The sequence below is a fragment of the Pipistrellus kuhlii genome, unplaced genomic scaffold (genome assembly GCF_014108245.1).
Source record: "Pipistrellus kuhlii isolate mPipKuh1 unplaced genomic scaffold, mPipKuh1.p scaffold_m20_p_19, whole genome shotgun sequence".
In the NCBI taxonomy this organism is placed as follows: Eukaryota; Metazoa; Chordata; class Mammalia; order Chiroptera; family Vespertilionidae; genus Pipistrellus; species Pipistrellus kuhlii.
The window spans coordinates 17,357,341-17,380,974 of NW_023425504.1; the positions used below are offsets into that span (position 1 = coordinate 17,357,341).

The 23,634-nt window shown below is 40.0% G+C and overlaps 1 protein-coding gene across 1 annotated transcript in view; it reads left to right on the forward strand.

Annotated features, from left to right (window-relative positions):
• The window catches only part of TENM1 (teneurin transmembrane protein 1), a 938,436-nt gene that overhangs the window by 766,550 nt on the left and 148,252 nt on the right, over positions 1-23,634 (forward strand). The window contains exons 18-19 of the mRNA XM_036443384.2: positions 17-233; positions 20,415-20,534. Coding sequence (XP_036299277.1) covers positions 17-233; positions 20,415-20,534 — 337 coding nt within the window. The remainder of the gene's footprint in view (positions 1-16; positions 234-20,414; positions 20,535-23,634) is intronic.

The window sequence follows — 23,634 nt, forward strand, 5'->3', positions numbered from 1 at the left end:
AATACTTTCTTTCCAGATGGTTTGATGGACTGTGTGGACCCTGATTGTTGTCAACAAAGCAACTGTTATATAAGTCCTCTCTGTCAGGGCTCACCAGACCCTCTTGACCTAATTCAGCAAAGCCAACCCCTCTTTTCTCAGCATACTTCAAGACTCTTCTATGATCGAATCAAATTTCTCATTGGCAAGGACAGCACTCATGTAATTCCTCCAGAGATTTCATTTGACAGCAGGTATATGTGTATTTATTTTATTTTTTAATGAACAGTGGTCATGTTTTCTCTGAAATGTGAAAGGAAGATATTTTCTAAAGATAAGGTTACTTCCCATTCCACCCAGTCTACATTGTTATTTTTTTTAGGCTTACTTGGAATGTTCATGCTCTTACTGATTAGTTAACAGAGAGAACTCATTTCTAGAGATTCTAAATTAGGGGTGTCGAACTCAATCAGAGAAGGGGCCAAAATCTAAAATCCAGCCTAAATCGCGGGCCGAATGGTTTACTGAACAGTCATAAACTGTCATTGTGATGGAAATGCAGCAGAGTGCAGTGATGACAGTGCGGTGCGGGCCACATTGCAAGGCCTGGCGGGACGGATTTGGCCCGTGGGCCTTGTGTTTGACACATGTGTTCTAAATCATAAAAGATACACGTGCACACTTACATTGTGTATTATGTGTAGTGAAATACAGATGGGTCTTTTAATTACAAAAAAAACGATGGAAGTATAATTTGAAAATTCACTGTTTAGCTTCTGGATTGATCCCTGAAAGCTTCATGATTTTCAACAGCTAAACTTTTATTCCATGTGTAAATTTTTCCATATGAAATAATTGGGTGAATTGGGCATCCTAACATGAAATGCAGGACTTGTGAAAATCTGTCTTCTATGAAAGCTCAAATGCATGAGTTGTCACTCAAGATCTGAGACCAAAGTCCAACCCGTTAGGTGAAGAACGTGTTTTTAAATTGCTTACTTATTTGAAGTGTAATAACATGAATTGCTCATTGTTATTCTCTGATTCATCTTCAGCAATGACATATTTTACTCATTAACACTAGGTATAAGCAAGTCACTGAAGTCAACATTTCTGGTCTCTTATATTATACTTGTCACAAGCTGATATTTCACTAGCTTCTAGACTATTGCAAACAGGAGCTTAAAAAATAAACATGGAAACTATTTGTCCAGGAGCTTCAGCCTGCACCTCACCCACTCAGTTGTATCCTAGTGGATGGTATTAGTCCCCAAGAAAAACTCAGTCAAGAGGTCATATTGAAACCAGTGACAATATAAGGAAATTAAAACTCACTTTAGACCTACACACAGAAGAAAAAAAAAGGTGGGTGGGGGGACATGTGCATGCAAATTTAAAATACTGAGTGTTCTTCCCACAGACTGTGTACTATAAGCTGTTATTGAAACATAAATCTTACTCATTATTTTTATTATTGTGACATTCTGACCTTTTAGGTCTCTGGCAGAACCCAAAGCCCAAATGCCAGTGCATCACAATAAAGGCCCTTTCTTCCAGGGGATCTAGTCAAAGCTTGCCTTTTGCCAAGAGACTCGGTCATTCCCATTGTGAAGCACTTCTAACTTGATAACAACTCTGGGGTAACTTTTGAATGGGCTACAGTCAAAGTAATTATTTAGTTAGTGGAGATTTATTTCTTGTACACCAGAGGAACAAAGGGGACAAAAAAACAGCCATTATTCCCATTTTCCTATGTATGGTAATATGAAGTCATCATCTCTGTGGCTTTCTCCATGAATAGAGAAGTCAGTCCAAAAAGAAATAACAACCTCCATGATGTGGTCCCATCTTAAAAGACTCACTGAACTCAAGTACAGTGAGAAAGTCAGGACCTGAGAGAGACAGGAGACAAGTCATTGTAACCCAGAGCAGGGTGTTTGAGCAATAGATTTAGAAAAGTGAGAAGAAACTTCAACCCCTGCCATTCAGCTTCATGCTTCAGTGGTTCTCAGCAGATGCTCACCAAGTGAACAAACCCATTACTTGTGGTGGTTAATGCCCTCCTGGTTTGATGAGTTTTCCTCATTCTTTTGTAAAATGTTCCAAGTTATCATTTGGCTCTGCAAGTCACATTTGAATTCAGAATGACAGGTCTCCTCCATCCAGTGGTCTCAGTTATTACAGACACATCTAATCTGTCAGAAAAGGTATGGGCCTTTTACAAGGGAAATAGTTGAGGACACACAATCTAACTATATTTCATCTAAAAATCAGCACATGCAGTGTTTCTGTAGGTAAAATAATAAATCCAACTCTAATCACATATATAAATATCATTGTCACAAGCTCTTAAATCTACATAGTACATAGAGTTTGCAGAGCACTCAAACATACATTATTTTCTAATGTCACAATATGTCTGTGTAGTAGGTATCTGTATTGGTGTGTTTTATCTATGAGGAAACTAAGGTTCAGAGAGATTGAATAACTTGCCCAACACCACACAGCCAGTGAGTTTGGATTGCAACAACTCTTGTAACCTTTCTGTTATACTACAGCTGCCCAATTTCAACTTGTTCTTAAATAAACCTGGTGACTTAGATCAAATGTATACTAGACAAATGGCATCTGTGTCAATACAAGAAACATAAAAACCAAGTGATTTTTAAAAACCCAGTTCAATCTAATACATGTTAATGACATTATTTATAAACTTCAAACCTGTGCTAATGAACTTCCTCTTTTTATAGGAACACAATTGAATGACTGATAAAGTGGAGTTTTTTATTGAGCACTTACTATGTGTCAGGTCTTGTACTAAGTTTTTTTTTAAAAATTTATTTATTGATTAAGGTACTACATATGTGTCCTTATTCCCCCGTTACACCCCTCCAACCTCCGAATTCATGCCCTTACCGCCCTGTTGTCTCTGTCCATTGATTAGGCTTATAGGCATGCATATAAGTCCTTTGGTTGATCTCTCTTCCTTATCCCCACCCTCCCCTACCTTCCCTGAAATTTGAGGTTCTGATTGATGTTTCTCTGCCTCTGGATCTGTTTTTTGTACTAAGCTTTAACGTGTGTTATCTCATTGAATCGTACAAAAGCCCTATATAATAGACACTGTTATTATCCCCACATGTCAGGTAAGCAAATAAGAACTGAGATGTCAATTATGTTTTTTGCCCCAGGTTACAACCAATGAGTATCATAGTCAACATTTAAACCCAAGCAGACTGATACTTAGAGCTGACTTTAAACCACTAGGCTGAGTCACTTTGGCTACTTAGAAAGCGAGCTGATGACCTTGAAAGGACTTATGGCCCTATTAATCCCTAACTGTGGAGTGGCTATCCTCAAACTGCTGTAGAACACTTATGTGCCATAATCAGGTGAACCACTCTACGTTTTTTCCTTTTGTCATGTAATTGAAAGTTAGCTGTGTAGGCAGATGAAGAAAGAGTGCCAAGGGGCTCATTTGCCTACTGGCAAAACATGACCCACGCAGATGACTCACGGCTGAGTGTTGCCACCATTAGAAGGCTCTGGAGCTAAACAGTGGCAAGGACACAAAAAGGTTAAACAACTGTTCAGCCTTGTGCATCCAAGTGAGACTATACTTCCTTGTTCTGATTTTGCTGCATTGGCATGTGAAGCACATGGAATGTGTGCCCCTGTGCCCCGTGATGGTTCATTGTAACTGTGAACATGCACCCTGCCCACAGTGGAATCTCTAACGAGCCCAACTCAATTACCGTTTTTGCTAAATACATTTTACCCTGTAGCCTTTCTTTTTTTCAGTCTCATCCAAACATGACTACAAAGTAAACCACATATTCTGCGTGCTCTGTATGACTTATTACTTTTTAATAATGTAAATAGGTGAACAGAAGCATTATTGATCTTCAGTGTCTAAGCATTTAATCACCATTCATAATGTAAAAGGTTTTTATAAATATGTAAAAACATGAGTACATTAAACTAAGTGACCGCACTAATTTGCAAAACCAGACATTTCACCCGCCATCACTAATGGAGAAGTGCATTTAAAAAACAAAATCTTACCAGGGCTACTGCAACCGTTGACAGCAAGGTCTGGCCAAACTCATTTATCTGTTTTGTATCCATGAGAGGCTGATATCCACATCAATCCATGTCAAGTATCTACATCAGAGATTGCTTAATATCATCCCAAAGGTGTATTTCGTTTGGCCCAACATTTAGAATTTGGAAATCTAATAGAAAAAAAAAAAATTAAAATGTCTTGCTTGTCTAGAAAATTTAGAAAGTTTGACATCTCTGGGCCCATGGACATGGCATACGTGCTCTGAGCTGAGAGCAAGCTTCCCTCTGGATTGTATGGGATATGCCTCTAGCTCAACATTCACTGTCTTGACACCTGGTTCACTTCGCTCACTTTCAGTGTCATACCTGGCCCTGATGGCATTTGAGTTTGTAAACTCTGGACTACAGAGCTTCTATAGTATTCCTTAGAAAGACCTCTAGTATTTATTCTATTTCCCTGAGAGTCTTTAAAAATCCAACCTTAACATTTACTGAATTTTTGAAACTTTACTCTGTTGGTTTAAAAAGAGAAAAAAAGTTATCACTGAACATGAACTAGAAAACAAATCAATGAAACTATATTTCCCCTCTTAGTTTGCTGGGATGCTTGTGTACACCTCGTGAATAAGTTGCTATACACTCGGCCTCACATCTTACACTAATAAGCTCCCCCAGGGCAGTGGATTTTAGCCTATAGCATTTTCCATCCCATCAGTCATGACTTCACATAATCCAGGTCCCACCATAATATAAAAGCAAAATGTTCACTTTCTATGAGCAGGATGTGTATTTGAAGAAATAGTTGGCTATTATGTTTATTGCTTAGAATAAGTTTTAAGAATAATTTAAAAATCTGAACATTTACAGTGATGCTGCTGGGTGCAATCATGGCAGCCTCCTGTGCCTACTCCTGGTAGAATACCTACCCTTAGTTGAAAAGTTCTAGAGTTGGAACCAGACTCACTCTAGCACTAAGCACATAACAGCACTCTTAATAGGATACACAACAAAGAGGATAAACAGGATGCCAGGTTTCCTCTACCTAGTTTCTATTAAGCTGCTGTATTTCACTTTATTACACCACACTGGGATGTACAATATTAGCTCTGCATTGTTTTAACTGTGATAATCTTAAGTTCTGTGAGGACAAGAACCAAGTCTGATTTTTTCTCTCCTTGTTTTGATTACCTATCACTGTGTAGCAAACTAAAGCATAATGGAATAAGACAATTTTCATTATTGTGTTTTATGATTTTATGGGTCAGAAATTCAGATAGGGTATAGCCAGGATGGCTTGTCTTTTCTCTGGGATAACTCATATAGCTGGGGGTGGGAGTGGGAGTGGGGGCTGGAACAGATGAACAGCAGCCAGAAATCTTTCTTTCCACACAAAACCTTCTTACTTGGACTTCATATTGCCAGGACAGCCTGCCTTGGGCTTGTTAGAGCTTTTACACTGGATCAAAGCTCTAAGAGGGAGTGTTCCAAGAGACAGGAAATGGAAGATGCAAGTCTCTTAAGTCCTGAGTCCAGAAGTTTTAAGAGTCATAGTTGTGCTTATATTGTTAGTCAAAGCAGTCACAGAGCTTGCCCAGATTAAAAGGAAGGGACTTAAATCCCACCTCTTGATGACAGAAGTATCAAAGGATTTCTGGCCATCTTTAATCTATCATGGTATTGTATCCCCAGATCCTTAAACAGTACTTGTCAAAAAGCAAGTATTAAAAAAAGGAACAAGTGAGTGAGTGGCTTAGTTGTAGTGATATTGAAGTGCCCTTCTCATATTTGCTAAGGAAAGAATCATTTTTGGTTGCCTAGAACATAAAGATGATATTAGGACATCAAATATTAGGTCTAGTAATAATTAATGTCGTTTTCTAATACTTTTTTTTAAATCGAATTTATTTAAACAATACAACAAAATTTAATCAACAATATAGTTGCCTTTGTTTTCTACTACTTGTGCCCAACGCTCAGGAAGCATTTTAATCCCTCTGTTGTAAAATTCTTGTGATTTTGATGCAAAAAATTCGGTCAATGCATTTTTGAGGCATTCTTCATTATTAAATTTTTTTCCAAGAAGAAAGTTTTGCAAAGAACGAAACAAATGGTAATCGGAAGGAGCAATATCAGGAGAATATGCAGGTTGAGGGAGAACTTCCCATTCCAACTGGCACAGTTTTTCAGCAGTGATTCTTGCAGTATGCAGTTGTGCGTTATCGTGGTGAAGAATTAAGCCCTTCCGATTAATCAGCGCGGGTTCTTTTTCTCTTAAAGCTTGGGCTAACCTTTCCAATTGGGCACTATACACTGCACTTGTAATGGTTTGGTTAGATGGTAAAAGTTCATAATGAAGAATTCCTTTAAAATTCCACCAAACACACAACATCACTTTTTTCGCATGCAAGTCAGGTTTTGGCGTGTGCTGCGGAGCCTCATTTTGTCCAACCATTGAGGCCGCCTTTTCAAATTAACATACAGCACCCATTGTTCATCTCCGGTAACAATTTGCTCTAAAAACGGCAAACGGTTTTGACGAGAGAGGAGCGAACTGCAAATTGTGACTCTTTGATTACGGTTGTTGTCGGTCAACTCATGAGGAACCCATTTTCCAAACTTTTGGACTTTGCCAAGTGCACACAATTGATTGGAAGTTGTTTTTTGTGAACAATTTAAAGTTGTCACAAGCTCTTGTTGGGTAATTTGAGGATTTTGCACCAAAAAAGCTTGAAGAGCTTCTTGATCAAAATTGGACACATGGCCTCAACCACTCTTGTCATCTAACGAAAAATTTCCCTCGCGAAATTTCTCAAACCAACGCTGGCATTTTCTGGCGCTAACTGCATCTTGACCAAGAGCACTACAGATGTTTTTTGCAGCCTCACTTGCTTTTCTTCCTAATTGGAACTCGTAAAGCATGCAGTGCCGAATATGCTCTTCATCCGCCATCTTCTTAGCCCTAGTTTTGCAACAAAAACCAAACCAAACACAAACTTTTTCAAGCAAAACTTGTTAATTGCACTTCACACGTTCTGTAGATACCACGTGTTTGAAGGTTATGTCAATACAAGTCAACGCCAAGCAAGATTTTAAACGAATGTTTAAAAACGACATTAATTATTACTAGACCCGATAAGTCAATTTTAAAATGTACAATCAGACTAAAGGTAAGATTACTGTTCTCCAGTCTAGTTGGCATGGCTCAGTGGTTGAGCATCAACTATGATCCAGGAGATCACGGTTCAATTCCCAGTCAGGGCACTTGTCTGGATTGCAGGCTTGATCCCCAGTAGGGATCATGCAGGAGGCAGCTGATCAATGATTCTCTCTCATCATTGATGTTTTTCTCTCTTCCTCTCCCTTTCTTTCTGAAAGCAATACAAATATAAGAAAAATAAATTTTAAAAGATTACTGTTCCCCAAATAGTATGGAACAAATTCCTACAGCATTAAGAAAGTATTCTTTTTTTTATTTATGAGGCATATCATCACTGTCAGAGCCTGCCCATAATTGACATCATTTATAACTTTGTATAAGCATCAATAATCCTCTCTGTCTTCAGTGATCTAGATAATCAAAATTTAGAACTGAGAAAAAATTATAAAATAAAGAGTAATATCAGGAAATCAATAGGAAGACTGCTGTTAACTGGCTCACTTTGGTATGTGTCATTATTTTGTCTCATGAAAAAAACAAAAACAAGTGCCCAAACAAATTTGGGCACTGCAAACGCCTTCAGCATGGAAGTCTTGGCAAACTCTTTGCTTACCCAAGCCTTCACCCTTCTTTATTAAGCCCAATTCAATAATAAAATCTTGAGTTACTCTCCTGATTATTCATGATACCTGGTAACAGCCATAATTACTTACCACAACTTGTTTAATAAAACATGCTTTTCTGCATTTAGTTGAGCTAGAAATTTATACCATTTTAAATCTTGTGAATAGCAAAAGGAGTTATTGAATCAGACTGGGGTTAGGGGGAAGATTGCAAGAAGATGGTTATTGCTGCAGAAGCTACTGATCTTTTCTTTTTACTTTATTTTTATTGTTGACACTATTACAGATGTCCCCATCTCACTCCCCTTTTTTCACCCCCCCAAGCCCTGCTGCTGATCTTGAATGTAGAGACTAGCATTCAGAATGATCATACTAGACAGATACTAATTACTGTTTTTAAAAAATATGTATTTTATTAAAATGTATTTTCAGAGTAACCAAGGAGTTTAACTCCCTCTAAAAGAGATATCAAAGTCCTATGCTACTCCTAATCCTATCTAATAAAAGAGTAAGCAAATTAACCACCACTCTACTTCACCCACAAGCCACACCCACCAGCCAATCAGGAATGAGTAGGCAAATTAACCCAACCACGATGGCTGGGGCCTTGGAGCAAGCAGGGGGCTGGGGTTTGCCTGGAAATGGAGGAAGCCAAGCTTTCCACACACCCTGGCTGGCCCTGGCCTCCACTCAAGGCTACAAAGTTTCAATTATAGAAGATAAATATCCCAACAAAAATGGTGGCAGCCATGGAGCTGAAGAGAACAGGAGGCTTGAGTTTCCCCCAGGGATGGAGGAAGCCAAACTTCTGCAGCCCTGGCCTGCCTTGGCCTCCGCTCAAGGCTACAAAGTATCAATTATAGAAGATAAATGAATCTCAGATATCAGGGCCTCCACTTGGGTCGCTAGGGGGTGTGGCCGGCCTACAAACCACCACAGGCCCCTTGCCCAGGCTGTCCCATGCCCCAAGGGAACCCCCACCCTGATCCAGGACACCCTTCAGGGCAAACCAGCTGGCCCTCACCTGTGCACCAGGCCTCTATCCTATCTAATAAAAGAGTAATATGCAAATTGACCATTACTCCAACACACAAGATGGCTGCCCCCATGTGGTCAAAGATGGCTGCGCCCATGTGGACACAAGATGGACACCACAAGATGGTCAGCAGGGGAGGGCAGTTGGGAGGGACCAGGCCTAGAAGGGAGAGCAGTTGGGGGCAATCAAACCTGCAGGGGAGGGCAGTTAGGGGTGACCAGGCCAGCAGAGGAGGGAAGTTGGGGGTGACCTGGCCTGCAGGGAAGGGTAGTTAGGGGCAAATAGGCTGGCAAGGGAGCAGTTAGGCATCAATCAGGCTGGCAGGGGAGTGGTTAGGGGTGATCAGGCTGGTAGGCAGAAGCGGTTAGAGGCAATCAGGAAGGTAGGCAGGCGAGCAGTTAGGAACCAGCAATCCTGGATTGTGAGAGGGATGTCCTATTGCCCGTTTAGGCCCAATCCTTCGAGGGGTCCCAGATTGGAGAGGGTGCAGGCTGGGCTGAGGGACCCACACCCCCATGCATGAATTTCATGCACTGGGCCTCTAATGTAATATAATATCCTGATATCAACTCATTTTTTATAAAGTGATGAGGATATGTATTCACTCATTTATTCAACAAATAATTCTTAAGTACCCATTTTGTGCCAGGAACTGTGCAGGTGGGGGTAAACCAAAGAAACAGAGTCCCCATATTCACAGAACTCCCCTTACATCTAATCGAGGAGAGTCAAAACATCAAGTAAATACATAAATAACAAAATTAATTACAAATTGTAATAAATTCTGTGAATTATGGAGCATCAGCTTTCTAAGGGAACTTAGAGTTAATCAGCTAAAGTAGGGGTGTCGAACTCAATCAGAGAAGGGGCCAAAATCTAAAATCCAGCCTAAATTGCGGGCCGAATGGTTTACTGAACAGTCATAAACTGTCATTGTGATGGAAACGCAGCGGAGTGCAGTGATGACAGCACGGTGCGGGCCACATTGCAAGGCCTGGCGGGACGGATTTGGCCCGCGGGCCTTGTGTTTGACACATGTGAGCTAAAGGGTCTCAAGTTCAACTGCTCTGATGAAGGCAGTCAGGCAACCTAAATGACTGTCAGACAAGAAGTATTCCAGCAAATGAGACAAAGTCATTGAACAATTACAGAAGTGAGACTGACCTGCACGTTCTCAGCAGTAACTCAGAGATAGGACTAATTGACTCAGGTGAGCATGGAGTGCTGCTAAACTTGACACACACAAGACTATTGATGACTTTCAAAAAAATACAAAGCTTATTTAGACAGTGAGGAGCATAACTGTTTGCAAGAAGTTTCACCCTTTGACATTTGTGGCTATACATAATTTTTTTCTACAATTTAAAATGTTTTTTATTATTATTAAACAGATGAATTCGAAGGGAAAAAATAAAACCACAATCATTTTTTTAAGAAATCCCATTTACCACAATGGAAAAAAAAATTCTACTAACATTGCTTTGGCATCATTTATAATGATAGACCTGACAGTTTCTATCAAGATAATGCACATTGGATAAGACTGATCTTTTCACTTTTGAGATTTATGAACATTCTAGTGTTTACTTGGTTCATTTATTCATTCAGTGATAGGCACTGCCCTAGGCTCTGGGCTTCAGTTGACAAAGTGCCTTCCCCATATAGTCTACTGAGGAAGACTGACGATAATGAAAAAGGCAAATGTCAGGTAGTTCTGTCAAGTGAGATAAAGAACACTTCAACCATTGTGGCCCAGTGGTTGAGTGTCAACCCATGAACCAGAAGGACACATTTAGATTCCTGACCAGGACACATGTCTGGGTTGCAGGCTCGATCTCCAGTAGAGGTTGGCTTTCAGGAAGAAACTGATTGAGGTTTCTTTCTCTCATTGTTTCTATCTCTCTATCACCCTCCCTTCCCCTCTATCTAAAATCAATTTAAATATCTATATACACACACTTAGGGACAAAGAATGACCATTTTAGACAGAGTGGTCTAGGCAAACATCTCTGGGAGGTGACACTAGAGCAGAAACCTCATATCATTCAATCGAGATGTTAGATGATCTTGGCATGACTGTCACTTGGACCCTTATGCAATAGATTGTCACACAAGCTACAGCCTGGCAGTGACTTTTAGGTGCTCCCTGAATTAAGACACCATGGCATTGTGTGAAATGGAAGGTGAGGCAAATCTTTCAAGGAATTACTACGTGTTGATTACTGTACTAGATTTTACTGGTAAATGGATGGGGTCCATGTCTTCCAGAACTGGATTGAAAAAACCTGAATACCTCAGACAAACTGAGCAGCCTCTAAAAAGAGAAATCAGCAACAATCCTAGACTGTTAGTCATAAAAAGAAAAAGAAAACTAGCAGTCCTTCATCAATCAGTGTGAAACCTAAAGATGTCAGATATATAGAAACCACTTACTGATTTGGAATGATGAAAGAGAAGAGGTAATAAAAGCTTACATTTTATAAATTTATAAGGAAACATAATGTTATTACAGTATTCAAGCATTCATGGAACTACCAGTTTCATCTGTGTACAGGTAACCCCCAAAAGGTCTATAACATAATCTTTGTAATTTTGCTGAGGTACAAATGTGAATCTGTATGCTTGTGTTTAACTTTTTCCTAAATCCATTAGTTAAGGATCTCCAAGACTATTTGCCTATGGTAGATTTTTGTATAGTTTTCATCTAGGAATGTGGAATACACTATATCAGGTACATAACGATGAATTAATAAACACACGCTGCAACAATTGCTAAATACATAGAATAAAGTAAAGCCTTGGGGAAGCTCTGTCTAAGGTAGGGGTGTCGAACTCAATCAGAGAAGGGGCCAAAATCTAAAATCCAGCCTAAATCGCGGGCCGAATGGTTTACTGAACAGTCATAAACTGTCATTGTGATGGAAACGCAGCAGAGTGCAGTGATGACAGCGCGGTGTGGGCCACATTGCAAGGCCTGGCGGGACGGATTTGGCCCGCGGGCCTTGTGTTTGACACATGTGGTCTAAGGCATCAGTATCCATAAATCTATCTTATGTTCACCTTTCTTTCTAAAGGGATGCACTGCATATGACCTGTCCACATTCAGAAAATGAATCCAAGTGGGACTTGGCTCAGCCATGTTTCCTTGTGATTCTAGTTGTCTCTCCATGCTGCTTTGCCTGAGTAACTGCCTTTGCTTTTCATTTCTGCAGTTGTTATCCTAAGTGGGAAATGAGATGGTTGCTACTTGCTCATAAAGCACTTTGATCTCATTTATATGAAAGGTGTTACATGTGTGAAGATGGGATCTCCTGATTTTCAGACAATTGTTTTGTCTAATGCTAAAGTTCAGGAAGCACATGTTCAAGACACATTTGAAAAATTACAAAGTGCTGAAGGTTCTAAGATTTATAGTGCTGACTAGCTCCTGAAATCATCGGTCAATACCTAAAGGTACCAAAAAGAAAGAATGTGCAACTTCAGTAAGTTCTTTGCAGATGCTCTTAAGCAAAGAATAAAAAAAAATCAGAGCACAAATCTTCAAAAGCTGTTCAAGTGCTTATTTGTGAAATTTTGAAACTCAGCTATTCTGAGATGCCTAATAATTGTGATGGGTAATACAGGTAGCTATCTACAGATTATCTCAGTGTGAACAAATATTGTCTAATATTTTATCAATCTTACTGCTCATTTAGGTTTAAAATACCAAAGACTCAAATCCTGACCACCTACTTCTTAGCCATATTGTTTGCTTGCAGTGTCTCTAGCTGGTTCTATCATCTAAATGCATTCCTAGAGAGCGCAGAATTAATTCATGTTTGAGGAGAAAGACTGAGTTGTAACTCATCTCCCTCCACTACACACCCGGCAAATAGAAAATGCTCAACAATTGTAAATGTCTACAGGAAATTATGTCCTCTGGATAGCACCATCTTTGTAGGTGGGCACTGTCTTTTCATTTGTGGCCACATTTTTCACATCTTAAGAAAGATCTATTTACAGGTCAGGCCCCTTAGGTTCCAAGTCACCACAAAAGCCCTCCACCACTCCACCAACTACTTAGCTGTGTTATCTTGATCAATTTTTTAACTTCTCTGAATCTGTTCCTCATTTTTAAAACAGGGCTAATAGTTGTACCTACTCAGGATCAGGTTGATATTAAATGAAATAAGATACAGAAATTGCCTGGCATAGCACCTGACTCATAAGTGGCTAATAAACTTTTACACAAATGTATACATATATATTATATATACTTAATAATTATCAGAGTACATAATTGAATATAATTTAAAAAGTGAGTTCAAAAGGCAATCTTTTTATTGGGTAACTTTTTTGTTATGGCATCTTTGTAAGGTGACTGAGGATAAGACAGGGAAGAACTTTCCATAAGGCACAGATGACAGCAAGAACAATTCCATGACTTAGAAAAAGTCACAACAATTACTACTAGCAAGCCAGAGCAAGAAGCCGTGTGGACAGAGCTAGGCCACCTTTTTTCCTCTGTGAAGGAAACAGTCACCCATGGCCAGACTACAGCCAACAGCACAGACTTTCCCTACATTTAATGACTATCCCATTATTGGAAGGCAGATTCACACAGAAGTGACAGGAAAGGTTAATGAGGCTAATAAATCCCCATAAGGCTGATTACAAAGATAAACCATGTGAGTAATGTGTAAAACAGGCAAAAACAAAACAAATTAAAAAAAGAAAGAACCAAAAAACCTGAGACTGTTTAAGAGTTGCAAAGCTTATAGGACAAATATTTCAGGATTCAAATTCTGGACAAAAATAAACATGTGTCCAAATGAAACAAACTGGCACTTAGTCCTGAAAATGTGACTGTGTCGTCAGTTTTCTTATTGCTTCAAAACACTTGATCTTTTTCCCATTACTTAGGGGATCTCAGACATCCAAAGCAAGCTTACTTTTGACAAGCAATTACCAGGGCAGATGGGAAAATAGCCACCCTACCTCAGGGTGAGTGCCCCCATTTTGTTTTACTTGAAACATCACTAGCCATGAGGAAAATAATTCTGCTTAAAAAGCTATCTGCATTTTCAATAGCACCACCTGTCCCAGAGCTCTAGAATGTTGATGGGTAATGCTCCCAGCTGCTTTTAATGTTACCCATTTAGTAGGTATTATTTATTTGGACTAGTGACCGACTGAGTAGGATTAAATCAGCCTGCTCTATTTAAGTAAAAACTAATGAGATTTTATTGGGTTTGCATAAGAACATTCACTGCATTCGCATTTTCAGAACATTGAAAACCGGTTTATGCTATAACTTGAAATGTTTTCATGGTGCAGTAATAGCTTAGGTAGCGTATGTCAAAATACCAGTATCTGTTGTGTGGAAGCCCCTCAAATGTGAGAACCCTCAAATGTATATAAATTATGAAATTTAAAATTGTCATTATATGGTAATATATAAAAGAATAATGGTATTAGTGTTCATAAATTAAGCATTTGAGGAGTATTGTTCATTTATTTCTCTGAGTCACAGTGGTACTATTTAATTCCCTGAAGTAGTCATTTATCAAACAAAACTCTTATGATGAGAAATTCATAATACACAACCGAGAATGCTGACTTCTAATAACTGAACTGTAAGGCATATGTCACACAGGATTCTCAGAGTAGTCTCTGAAACCCTTGAAGCAGTACTGTGAGGGTAGGTCGCAAGTATCTTATAATGTCATACAGTGTGTACACCAGACACTGGGAAGGATGCAGAGAGGAAAATCACACAGTCCTTGCCATAGACTATCTAATAGGGAAGAAACTCTTACCAAGGACAGGCTATGCCAAGTGCAAAACATGGATATGAGCACTATCTAATGAGAATAATATGGGTGGGGAAGAAATTGACACTTATTTGGGACAGACAAATCAGGTTAAAACATTTTTCCATTTTATAATCACCAGATTTGAACAGACCCTACAGTTCATCTTTTAATCAAACTGCCACTTTGTCATGACAGTTTCAACATGACTCTCCAAACTAATTTTGTAAGCCATTTCCCAGAGTGTGTATGAAGAGTTAAAAAGTCATTCTCCACAGGTTGTACAATGGTAAGACTGTGAACCAGTTGGTGACTTGTCTACCTTTATATAGTTTATGTCCCCTACCTCCCTCCTCAGTTCATACATTTGAATTGACTAATTATGTCTTGCTTTCCCTAAAGCAGTGGTTCCAAATTTTAAAAACACTGGGTTGGGACAGGAGTCTGTTTTATCAAGCCTTCCAGGTGATCTGGTGCAGGACCAAGTTTGAGAACCAATGGTCCATATGAGAGAAAGATAACCAGGAAGGACTGAGGACCAGCACCACAATCCCAAAATTACATTCAAGAGAAGAGTCTTGATTCATCACATTTTGGCAGGGGATAAGAGGACAGCGTAAGCCCTTTGCCCCAACCACTCAGGTATTTGCATTCTAATAGGGATCTGAAGCAGCAATGCTTTAGTCAAATAGCACAATCTACAACTCTGGCTCTAAGAAGCCAGCAGATGTCAGGAGAACCATCAAACCACACCCCCTCTGCAACAGGTTTCTCTTCCTTGGAGACTTGAACCAACTTACAGCTCATAGAGGAATTTACAGGGCAGAATTCCAACACTAGTGAGCAGAAGATTCACATCTTCTCTCCCAGCCCAGTTCTCATTGCTAACTCTTGACCCGAGCTGTCACCTGTGGAAAGGAGTTCATCTGTCCCCATGGAGAAAACCACATAACCTGCCTGCCAGATGCTAGATCCCGTGCTGGCCAGGTCCTCAATTTTAAATGTTACCCTTCAAAAGTTGCTTATGCTCATGTTAGCAACAAAATTAAATAGCTATAACTTTCCCAGCCCTGAGCCTCACTTCCTTTAGAAAGATTTTAATCAGAAACACAATGCAGTAAATTACATCTTCTTTCAGCAATTTAGTTTTCAGCCTTGTTTTTCAACTCAACTTTTGTGCTTGAGGTTAATGTTTTTGTGTGAGGTGCTGAGTGAATATTGGAAATTTGACAAAGGAAGACAAAAGACAACAAATAAGGGAAGAGGAGAATGGGACCAAAAGTTTATTGAAGACTGAGAATAATTTGACTATTCTATGAAAATAGCAAATGCAAAATAAATTAGACCTTTTGCATCAGAACTGTCTAACAAGCAGCTTGTTAGTTTAAATAAGGCTCTCAGTAAAGTGTAGTCTGACTTGCATTTTCCATGATGCCCTATTCTTCATACCAAGCTCCAAACACCAAGAGGATTCAGTGTTTCAGTAAAGGGAGAAGCAATTCCTATGGGTTGTTGCTTTAGCATAATGACAGCAAGTAGACAGTTTGGCAGCATCTTGTATTCTCCAGAGAATAGGAAAAGAGACACTTGTGAAGGGTGATTTCCCCCCATACATGTTTTTAAAGTCACATTTTGCATGTCCATCTAAGTTCAAGTTCACATATTGTAACCCACAACAGCAGGGGGAATTTCTTCTTTATAAAGCTTCTAGGAAAACAAAGCATCTCACCCATGTCTGAATCAAAAAAGGAAAACCCCAGGCAAAGATGGAATATCATTCAGAGTATGCTAGCATACACACACCAACAAAAAAGACAGTTACACTGAGCACTTACCTGCAGTATACATGTGCAGGGCGCCCTCCATGACAGCACAGACAGTAGCTTCTATCATCTGGTTTGAAAATTCCAGTAGAGTCCTGTGTATTATTTAATTGAAAAAGTTTCAGAATAGCAACATTTCCTTGAAGGATTCAGACTCATGTTGAGGCTAGCTTGATGTGGCAAAACTTTAAGAGCTCAAGATATTTCCCCAAGAGAGATGAAAGACAGAGACTCTCTGGGAGAGGTGACAGAGATTTGCTACAATGGTAATGATGAATAGCACAGAAAGCAGGATTGTGATACTACCCAAGCCAGGCCCCCCACCATGTACACTTCAGTACTTCAGCAAGGATCTAACCTAGGAAAAGATGAATTATACAAGCTGCCTTGGATATGAGAAGCATAATCTGAACAGAATATATAAATGGAGTATTATATTTTAGTGGCTGTGTGAATTGGGAAAAATAAAGCAGATCCACAATTCTGAAGAAAATTGAGTTCAGAAGCTGGGAGTTCACAAAATGGCAGTTGAGCTAACAAGTGGTACAATACACCATACTTGCCAAGAATATGTATGAAGGTTCTCTAAGGGTCAGCTGAGGCTGGAGTAGCCTGGGGAAGCAAGTGGACTCAAGCTTTCTGTTTGAAATGGAGAGTTTGCCTGAGAAGAATTTTCCCCAGGTTTCTACATGCAGTGCCAATCAAGATTACTGAAAATGTAAAAAGAATAGTTTAATACTGTCCCAAAATTTAGATAAATTACACTGACACAGAATGACTGATGTTGGTCAAAGATTGTGGTAAGTACTAGTAATCAAGAAATAAAAGGAGCTAAGAGTTATTCTTGTGAAAAATTGATGACATTGAGTGTGTAAATAATGGGAGCAAATGCAGCAAGATACAGAGAATCTTAAAACATTTAAAATCTAGTACATTACAAAGAGAATTCAATGCTGATAAATGTAAAATAATAAGTTTTTATGGGGCTTTATCATATTCTGTGAGTTGGTGTGGATCATAATATATGAGGAATAAAAAAGTAAGGGAGTTAAAAGATAAGTCTGCACATTATTTATGACTGATGAAGAGAGAAATGAATGAGAAGAAGAACAGATAGACAATGTCTTGAATAATGATGACTTTGATGAGTTGTTATCACACAAATCTGTGTGCTTCATAAAATATGATGAATACTAAAGAGCAGAAGAGTCTAAAGACAAGTCTACTCAGAATGAGATACTGAATGAAGGGAGAGAGGATACAAGAGAAATGCACAGACTAATGATGACTTTTATGAGACTCTCACTCACCAGCCTGGTCCTTCATAAATATAAACTGTATAGAAAATAAAAGAGCAGCAAAGAAAAGAGGTCTGTGTCTGTCATAACATATGAGCAAATAATGCCTACTAGGCTTGACAAAATAAAAAACAAAAATAATCAAGCCTAATACAGCTGTGGGAAGACACAATGTCTAGATTAATGTGAACAAATAAAATGAGCAAGGGTAGAATTGTCTTCCCAATAGGGAATCAATGATGACCTAGGTATGCATTATTGTTGCAAAGGCCATCTTGTTAACTGGTAGAGCCTTAGCAAGTTCACAATTACATCCCACCACACCCCCCAAAAAGCCATTAGCACTTAGGGCTCGGGAAGCAATGTTTAACTGATTTTCAACTGGTTTGGCCTCATTTACATACAGTCTCTTCTCAGCCCCTCTTGCTCTAATTCCTATATACTTTGCAGGGGATTTTCTCAGCTTATTTATACTTCATTTATACCCAACTTGTCAAATTTTGCTTTGTAAAGACCAAAATGTTACTGTCTGTAACTAGAATCCTCCTTTTATTTTCATTTCTTGTTACATAGAACTTAGAAATGGGACCAGATCTCTCAGGATTAGTTCAAAATCCAGAATTCAATGACTTTCAACTGTCCTCTCTATTAGAACAAATGGTATTTCAAAATCTTCCCAAAAGACACTGAGGGAATCAAACAAGGCAAAGCAAGTGTCAATATGCCATTACCATGCCATTCAGAACCATGACATAAAGAATTCATTAAATGGACAGCTCATTGGACAGAAAGCCACTGATCTAAATCAGAACTAGGAATTTTGGTCTATGAGCTCAATATACAAAAACACTAATAGCAACAAATATACTAGCTTATCTTGTGTAATACTTAATGGTGTGTAGTTTGTGTTGTGGGAAGGCCTTAGGTAATCAGGATAAATCCTATCAGTATAACATATCCAATTCCTCTGATTGCAATGGGCTTTACTAGTGAAGTTTATTAGCTATAGCATATAAAACAAACTTTGGCTGGTTTTTCAGATTTTTTTTCTCTTATGCAAATGATCTTTTTGGCCATGAGTCTTTAGAAACATGGCCTTGAATTGCTGATTCTTTTCAAATAATGTCTAATGCCAGGATAAAATTATGGTTACTTTCAAAAGCTATATTTGCCCAAATAATATGTGACCTTTTTTATTGATCTTGGCAGGGAGAGAGAGAGAGAGAGAGAGAGAGAGAGAGAGAGAGAGAGAGAGAGAGAGAGAGAGAGAGAAATCAATTCCTCCTACAAGTGCCCCAACAGTGGTGGAACCCACAAAACAACCCGGGGGATATGCCCTGACCTGGAATTGAACCCACCGCCCCCAGGTCTATGGGAGAAGGCTCCAATCCACTGAACCACACTGGTCAGGGCAACATGGCTCATTTTAAACCAAGATTTAGCTTCCCTGGATACCCTGTATCCATCCCACTTGGTGAAAAATCTGATATTGATACCAGGAAAAACCATTGAGCTTGCCCTGACTTCCTTAACCCTACCAGCTCCAGCTAGAAAAATGTACATACTAGTGCTCAGCTGCCAAGACTAGGATTGAACTCCAGTGAAAAACTCCCTGCCATCCCCTGCTACCCCAAAAAAACAGCAGAGCAGTAAAAGATATTTGTTGGGATTTGCCCCTTGGCCCTCCTAACTACCAAGATACTGAAATTTGTTACAACTTGTTGGCCAAGCTAGAGCTGAAAGTATACTTATTTTAGTGGACTGTGACCCTTGGTGACATTCCTAGTTTAAGAACTAGTTTAATAGAATCCCATTCTTGGGTAAGGATGAAACTCATTTGTTTAAAGGAAAAACCACCTGAAATATTTTATGTCAATTAGGCAAGAGAAATAGGGTACTATAATCAGAGACCATATCTCTTTTGCAGACTTGAACTCTTAAAATTCACCCAACTAAGTCTGCTTAGTTATTATAGAAAATTGTTATTCCAGTAAAGCAATTGGCAATATGTACCAAGAGCCTTAAAAATGTTCACGCCTGTGTATGTAAATGAATAGAAAAATATACATAACAAAGTGACACTGCTGATTACTTCTGGGGAGAAGAGCAGGAACTAAGATGGAGGAGGTCAACAGGGATTTCAGTCATATCTACAATGTATTATATGTTAAATAATATAATTAATTTTAATAACAGAAAAATATCCTCCCACAGCTAAGACTGCCTCTCAAGGAAATAATAAGAAATTCAATGCAGAAAAAAAAAATCAAGAAACAACAAAATGTCCTAAAATAGGGAATGGCTTAAACAAGTTAAGGAATATTAATTTAAGGCTATTTTTATATTATATAATAACAAAAAGTTACTGGTATATTAAGTAATTTCTTATTACATTAACCAGTGTGAATAATATACTGTTAACTTAAAAATATCTGTATACAGAACTAGACCAAGTATAATCCCAATTTTGGTGGGTAAAAATGCTACAAACACCCTCCCCAACATGTTGTTAGTAGTTACTACTGATTGGTGAAATTTTTTTCTTTGTTATAACTGACTGCGTTTTCCAAAATTCTTCAACTTGGCTTCTAGGCTCTCATTTCAACGTGCTTTTATATTTGTCTTTGATTTTGCATTACAGGCGTTCTTGTGTGATTCGAGGCCAAGTGGTGGCTGTAGATGGAACCCCTCTAGTAGGGGTGAATGTTAGTTTCTTACACCACAGTGATTATGGGTTTACCATCAGCCGGCAAGATGGAAGGTAGGTCAATATTACTTTTGATCAGTGGGGGAGAGTGGGGGGGGGGGCAAATATGGACTTCTAAATATGAGTGAAACCAGGCCTCAGGGGTATAATGCTTGTAAGCCCATTTTTCTTCTGGCTGTATCTTGAAAAGTCATTAGTGATATTTATCTCCTCTATTCCCCACCTAAATCAAACAAAATTTCTCTTCTAACCCTGTACTCATACTCCAAGTCTTCTTGAAACCCTGACCATTGGAAAGTTTTCTAGCCTTCACCTAATTCCATTTAGAAAGCTAGCTTCAACATTCAGTGAGGCGAAGCAGGTAGTAAAGAGAAAGCCATGGATGGTTTGGACTGTTCTTCCATGACAGCCTCAAAATATTTTAGAAATGAACGTGTCCAAAATGTTTCTCCCAAAAGTATCGAATTCAATGACACTAAGACTTTCTTAAAAATGTGTCCTTCCTAGACTGCCTATTTTACTAGTGACTGAAACTGGTTGACAACCATGGTCAGCCTAACCAGTTACCTTTGATGTCTATATAACCGTAGTGATTTAACCTTAAGCTGCTCTCTAAGGACTTCTCAAGATTCTCTGAGACATGGGAAGCATGACCACTAGGGAAAATCTTTTCCTCCTGGAAATGGATTTTCTCACAAAAACATTTTTGTTGCTACTGTTTATACAGACATTTATTTAGAATATTTGCATCAATATACCCATGTGTCCAAAGGTATCTATTTATGATGCTTAGGAACATTGTAATAATGGCTTTGAGGTGCCGTAGTCTCCAGGTGGCAACTCTTAAAATGTCATACTCATAACAAGCCACTTCATAAAGAGGCCAGTTGGCTTAGAGCTTTATTACAGTGTGAGAAACTATCTCATTTCAAGAACCTACAATCAATTCCAAACCACTCTGGAATTGTTAATTGTTCAACTTGGGCTAGCTGAATTTAGTTTTCAACTGCTTGTCAAGAGAATGCTTATAAAAATTAAAGAAGATAATAAGGAAAAGTTTTAACTTATATAAGAAAACAACTAAGGATTTTTATATAAATTATAATATTATTAACTAGCCATCTACTCATTATAACAAGTTCAGCAGAGCTACTCTGGATTCAGGTAGTATGAGAAAAAAATATATATACATACATACATATATATCTATACTAATAAAAAGGTAATATGCTAATTAGACCAGACGTCTTCCCGACCACCATCCAGATGTCCTTCCGGACAAAACCATGGTTGTGGGGGCCGAAGCAGAGGCGGTTAGGGGTGACCAGACCAGCAGGGAAGGGCAGTTAGAGGGATCAGGCCAGCAGGGGAGAGCAGTTAGGGGGGTCAGACAGGCATGCAGAATGGTTAGGGCAGGCAGGCAGGTGAGCAGTTAGGAGCCAGAGGTCCTGGATTGTAAGAGGGCTGTCCAACTGCCAGTTTAGGTCCAATATTTAAGGGGTCCCAGATTGGAGAGGGTGCAAGTTGGGCTGAGGCCCCTCCCCCCAATGCATGAATTTCATGCATCAGGCCTCTAGTATATGAATAAAGAGGTGATATGCTAATTGACCCTCATGCTGTCTCAAATATGGCAGAGCCCACAGCCAATAAGGAGGAAATATGCTAATTGACTGCCATGCCCTCAAAGATGGTGGTGTCCACAGCCACAAGATGATGGTGCCCAGTCCCCTCAGCCCCACCGGGGAGGCAAGCGGGTCTGGCCACTCTGCATGCGCCTGCCTCAAGTTCCTCAGTCCCCTCAGCCCCTCAGCTACCAGAGCCAGCCCAAGGTTCAGGCAAGCCTTGGATGAAGGCTGCCCAGCCAATGCCTGAGGTGCAGGCAAGCCTCCGATGTCAGCTGCCCAGCCACCCAGGGCTGACCTGAGGTGCAGGGCCAGCCAAGGCTTGCACTGCTGACAGTGGCAGCAGCAGAGGTGTGATAGCCTTCCCCTGATCATTGAGTCACCTCCAACCCCTGAGAACTCCTGGATTGTGAGAGGGGGCATGCTGGACTGAGGACTCCCCCCCCCCGCCCCCTCCGATGCAGGAATTTTCATACACCGGGCCTCTAGTGTATATATATATAAAATAAAAGCTTAAGCAATTGTTAATGCAGAATGACCAGAATGGACCAGAATGACCAGTCACTATGATGTGCACTGACCACCAGGGGGCATGCACTCAATGCAAGAGCTGCCCCCTGGTGATCAGTGTGCTCCTAGGGGAGGAGCACTGCTCAGCCAGAAGCCAGGCTCATGTCTGGTGAACACAGCAGTGGTGGCGGGAGCCTCTCCCTCCTTTGTGGCAGCACTAAAAACAGTGAGCCAAGTGATAAGGAGCAGAGAGCAGGCAAGCAGTAAGGAGCAAGGAGTCCCAGACTGCAAGAGGGTGCAGGCTGGGCTGAGGGGACCTCCCCCTCCCCCCAGTGCACAAATTTCATGCACTGGGCCTCTAGTCTATATTAATAAAAGGGTAATATGCTAATTAGACCAGAAAGACCTGACGTCTTTCAGATGTGCTTCCAGACGTCCTTCTGGACAAAGCCACAGTGGCAGGGCCAAGGCAGAGGTGGTTGTGGGTGATCAGGCTAGCAGCAGAGAGCAGTTAGGGGTGATCAGGCCAGCAGGGGAGCAGTTAGGGCATCAGGTAGGCAGGCATGCAGGCAAGCAGAGGTAGTTAGAGGTGATCAGGCAGGTAGGCAGAGGGGTTAGGAGCGATCAAGCAGGAAGACAAAATGGTTAGGGGCAATCAGGCAGGCAGGCAAGCAAGTGGTTAGGAGCCAGTGGTCCTGGATTGTGAGATTGAGCCTAAACTGGCAGTCAGACATCCCCGAGGGTTCCCAGAAAAGGAGAGTGTAGGCCGGGCTTAGGGACCCCTGGCCTCTAGTATATATAAAAAGCTAATATGCTAAGTGTCCAAGCATCCTACCAGTCACTATGATGCACACTGACCACCAGGGGGAAGACAGTGCAGGAGCTGCCAAGCTGCAGTGACTTGGCAGCAGCAGTTCTCAGGTGACCCACCCCGAAACCAGAGAAAAGGGAGCCCGATTCCTTGAGGGGCTTCACAATTCCACCTTTGGCTGTGGGTTATGTTATTGCTGGGGAACTGGTGG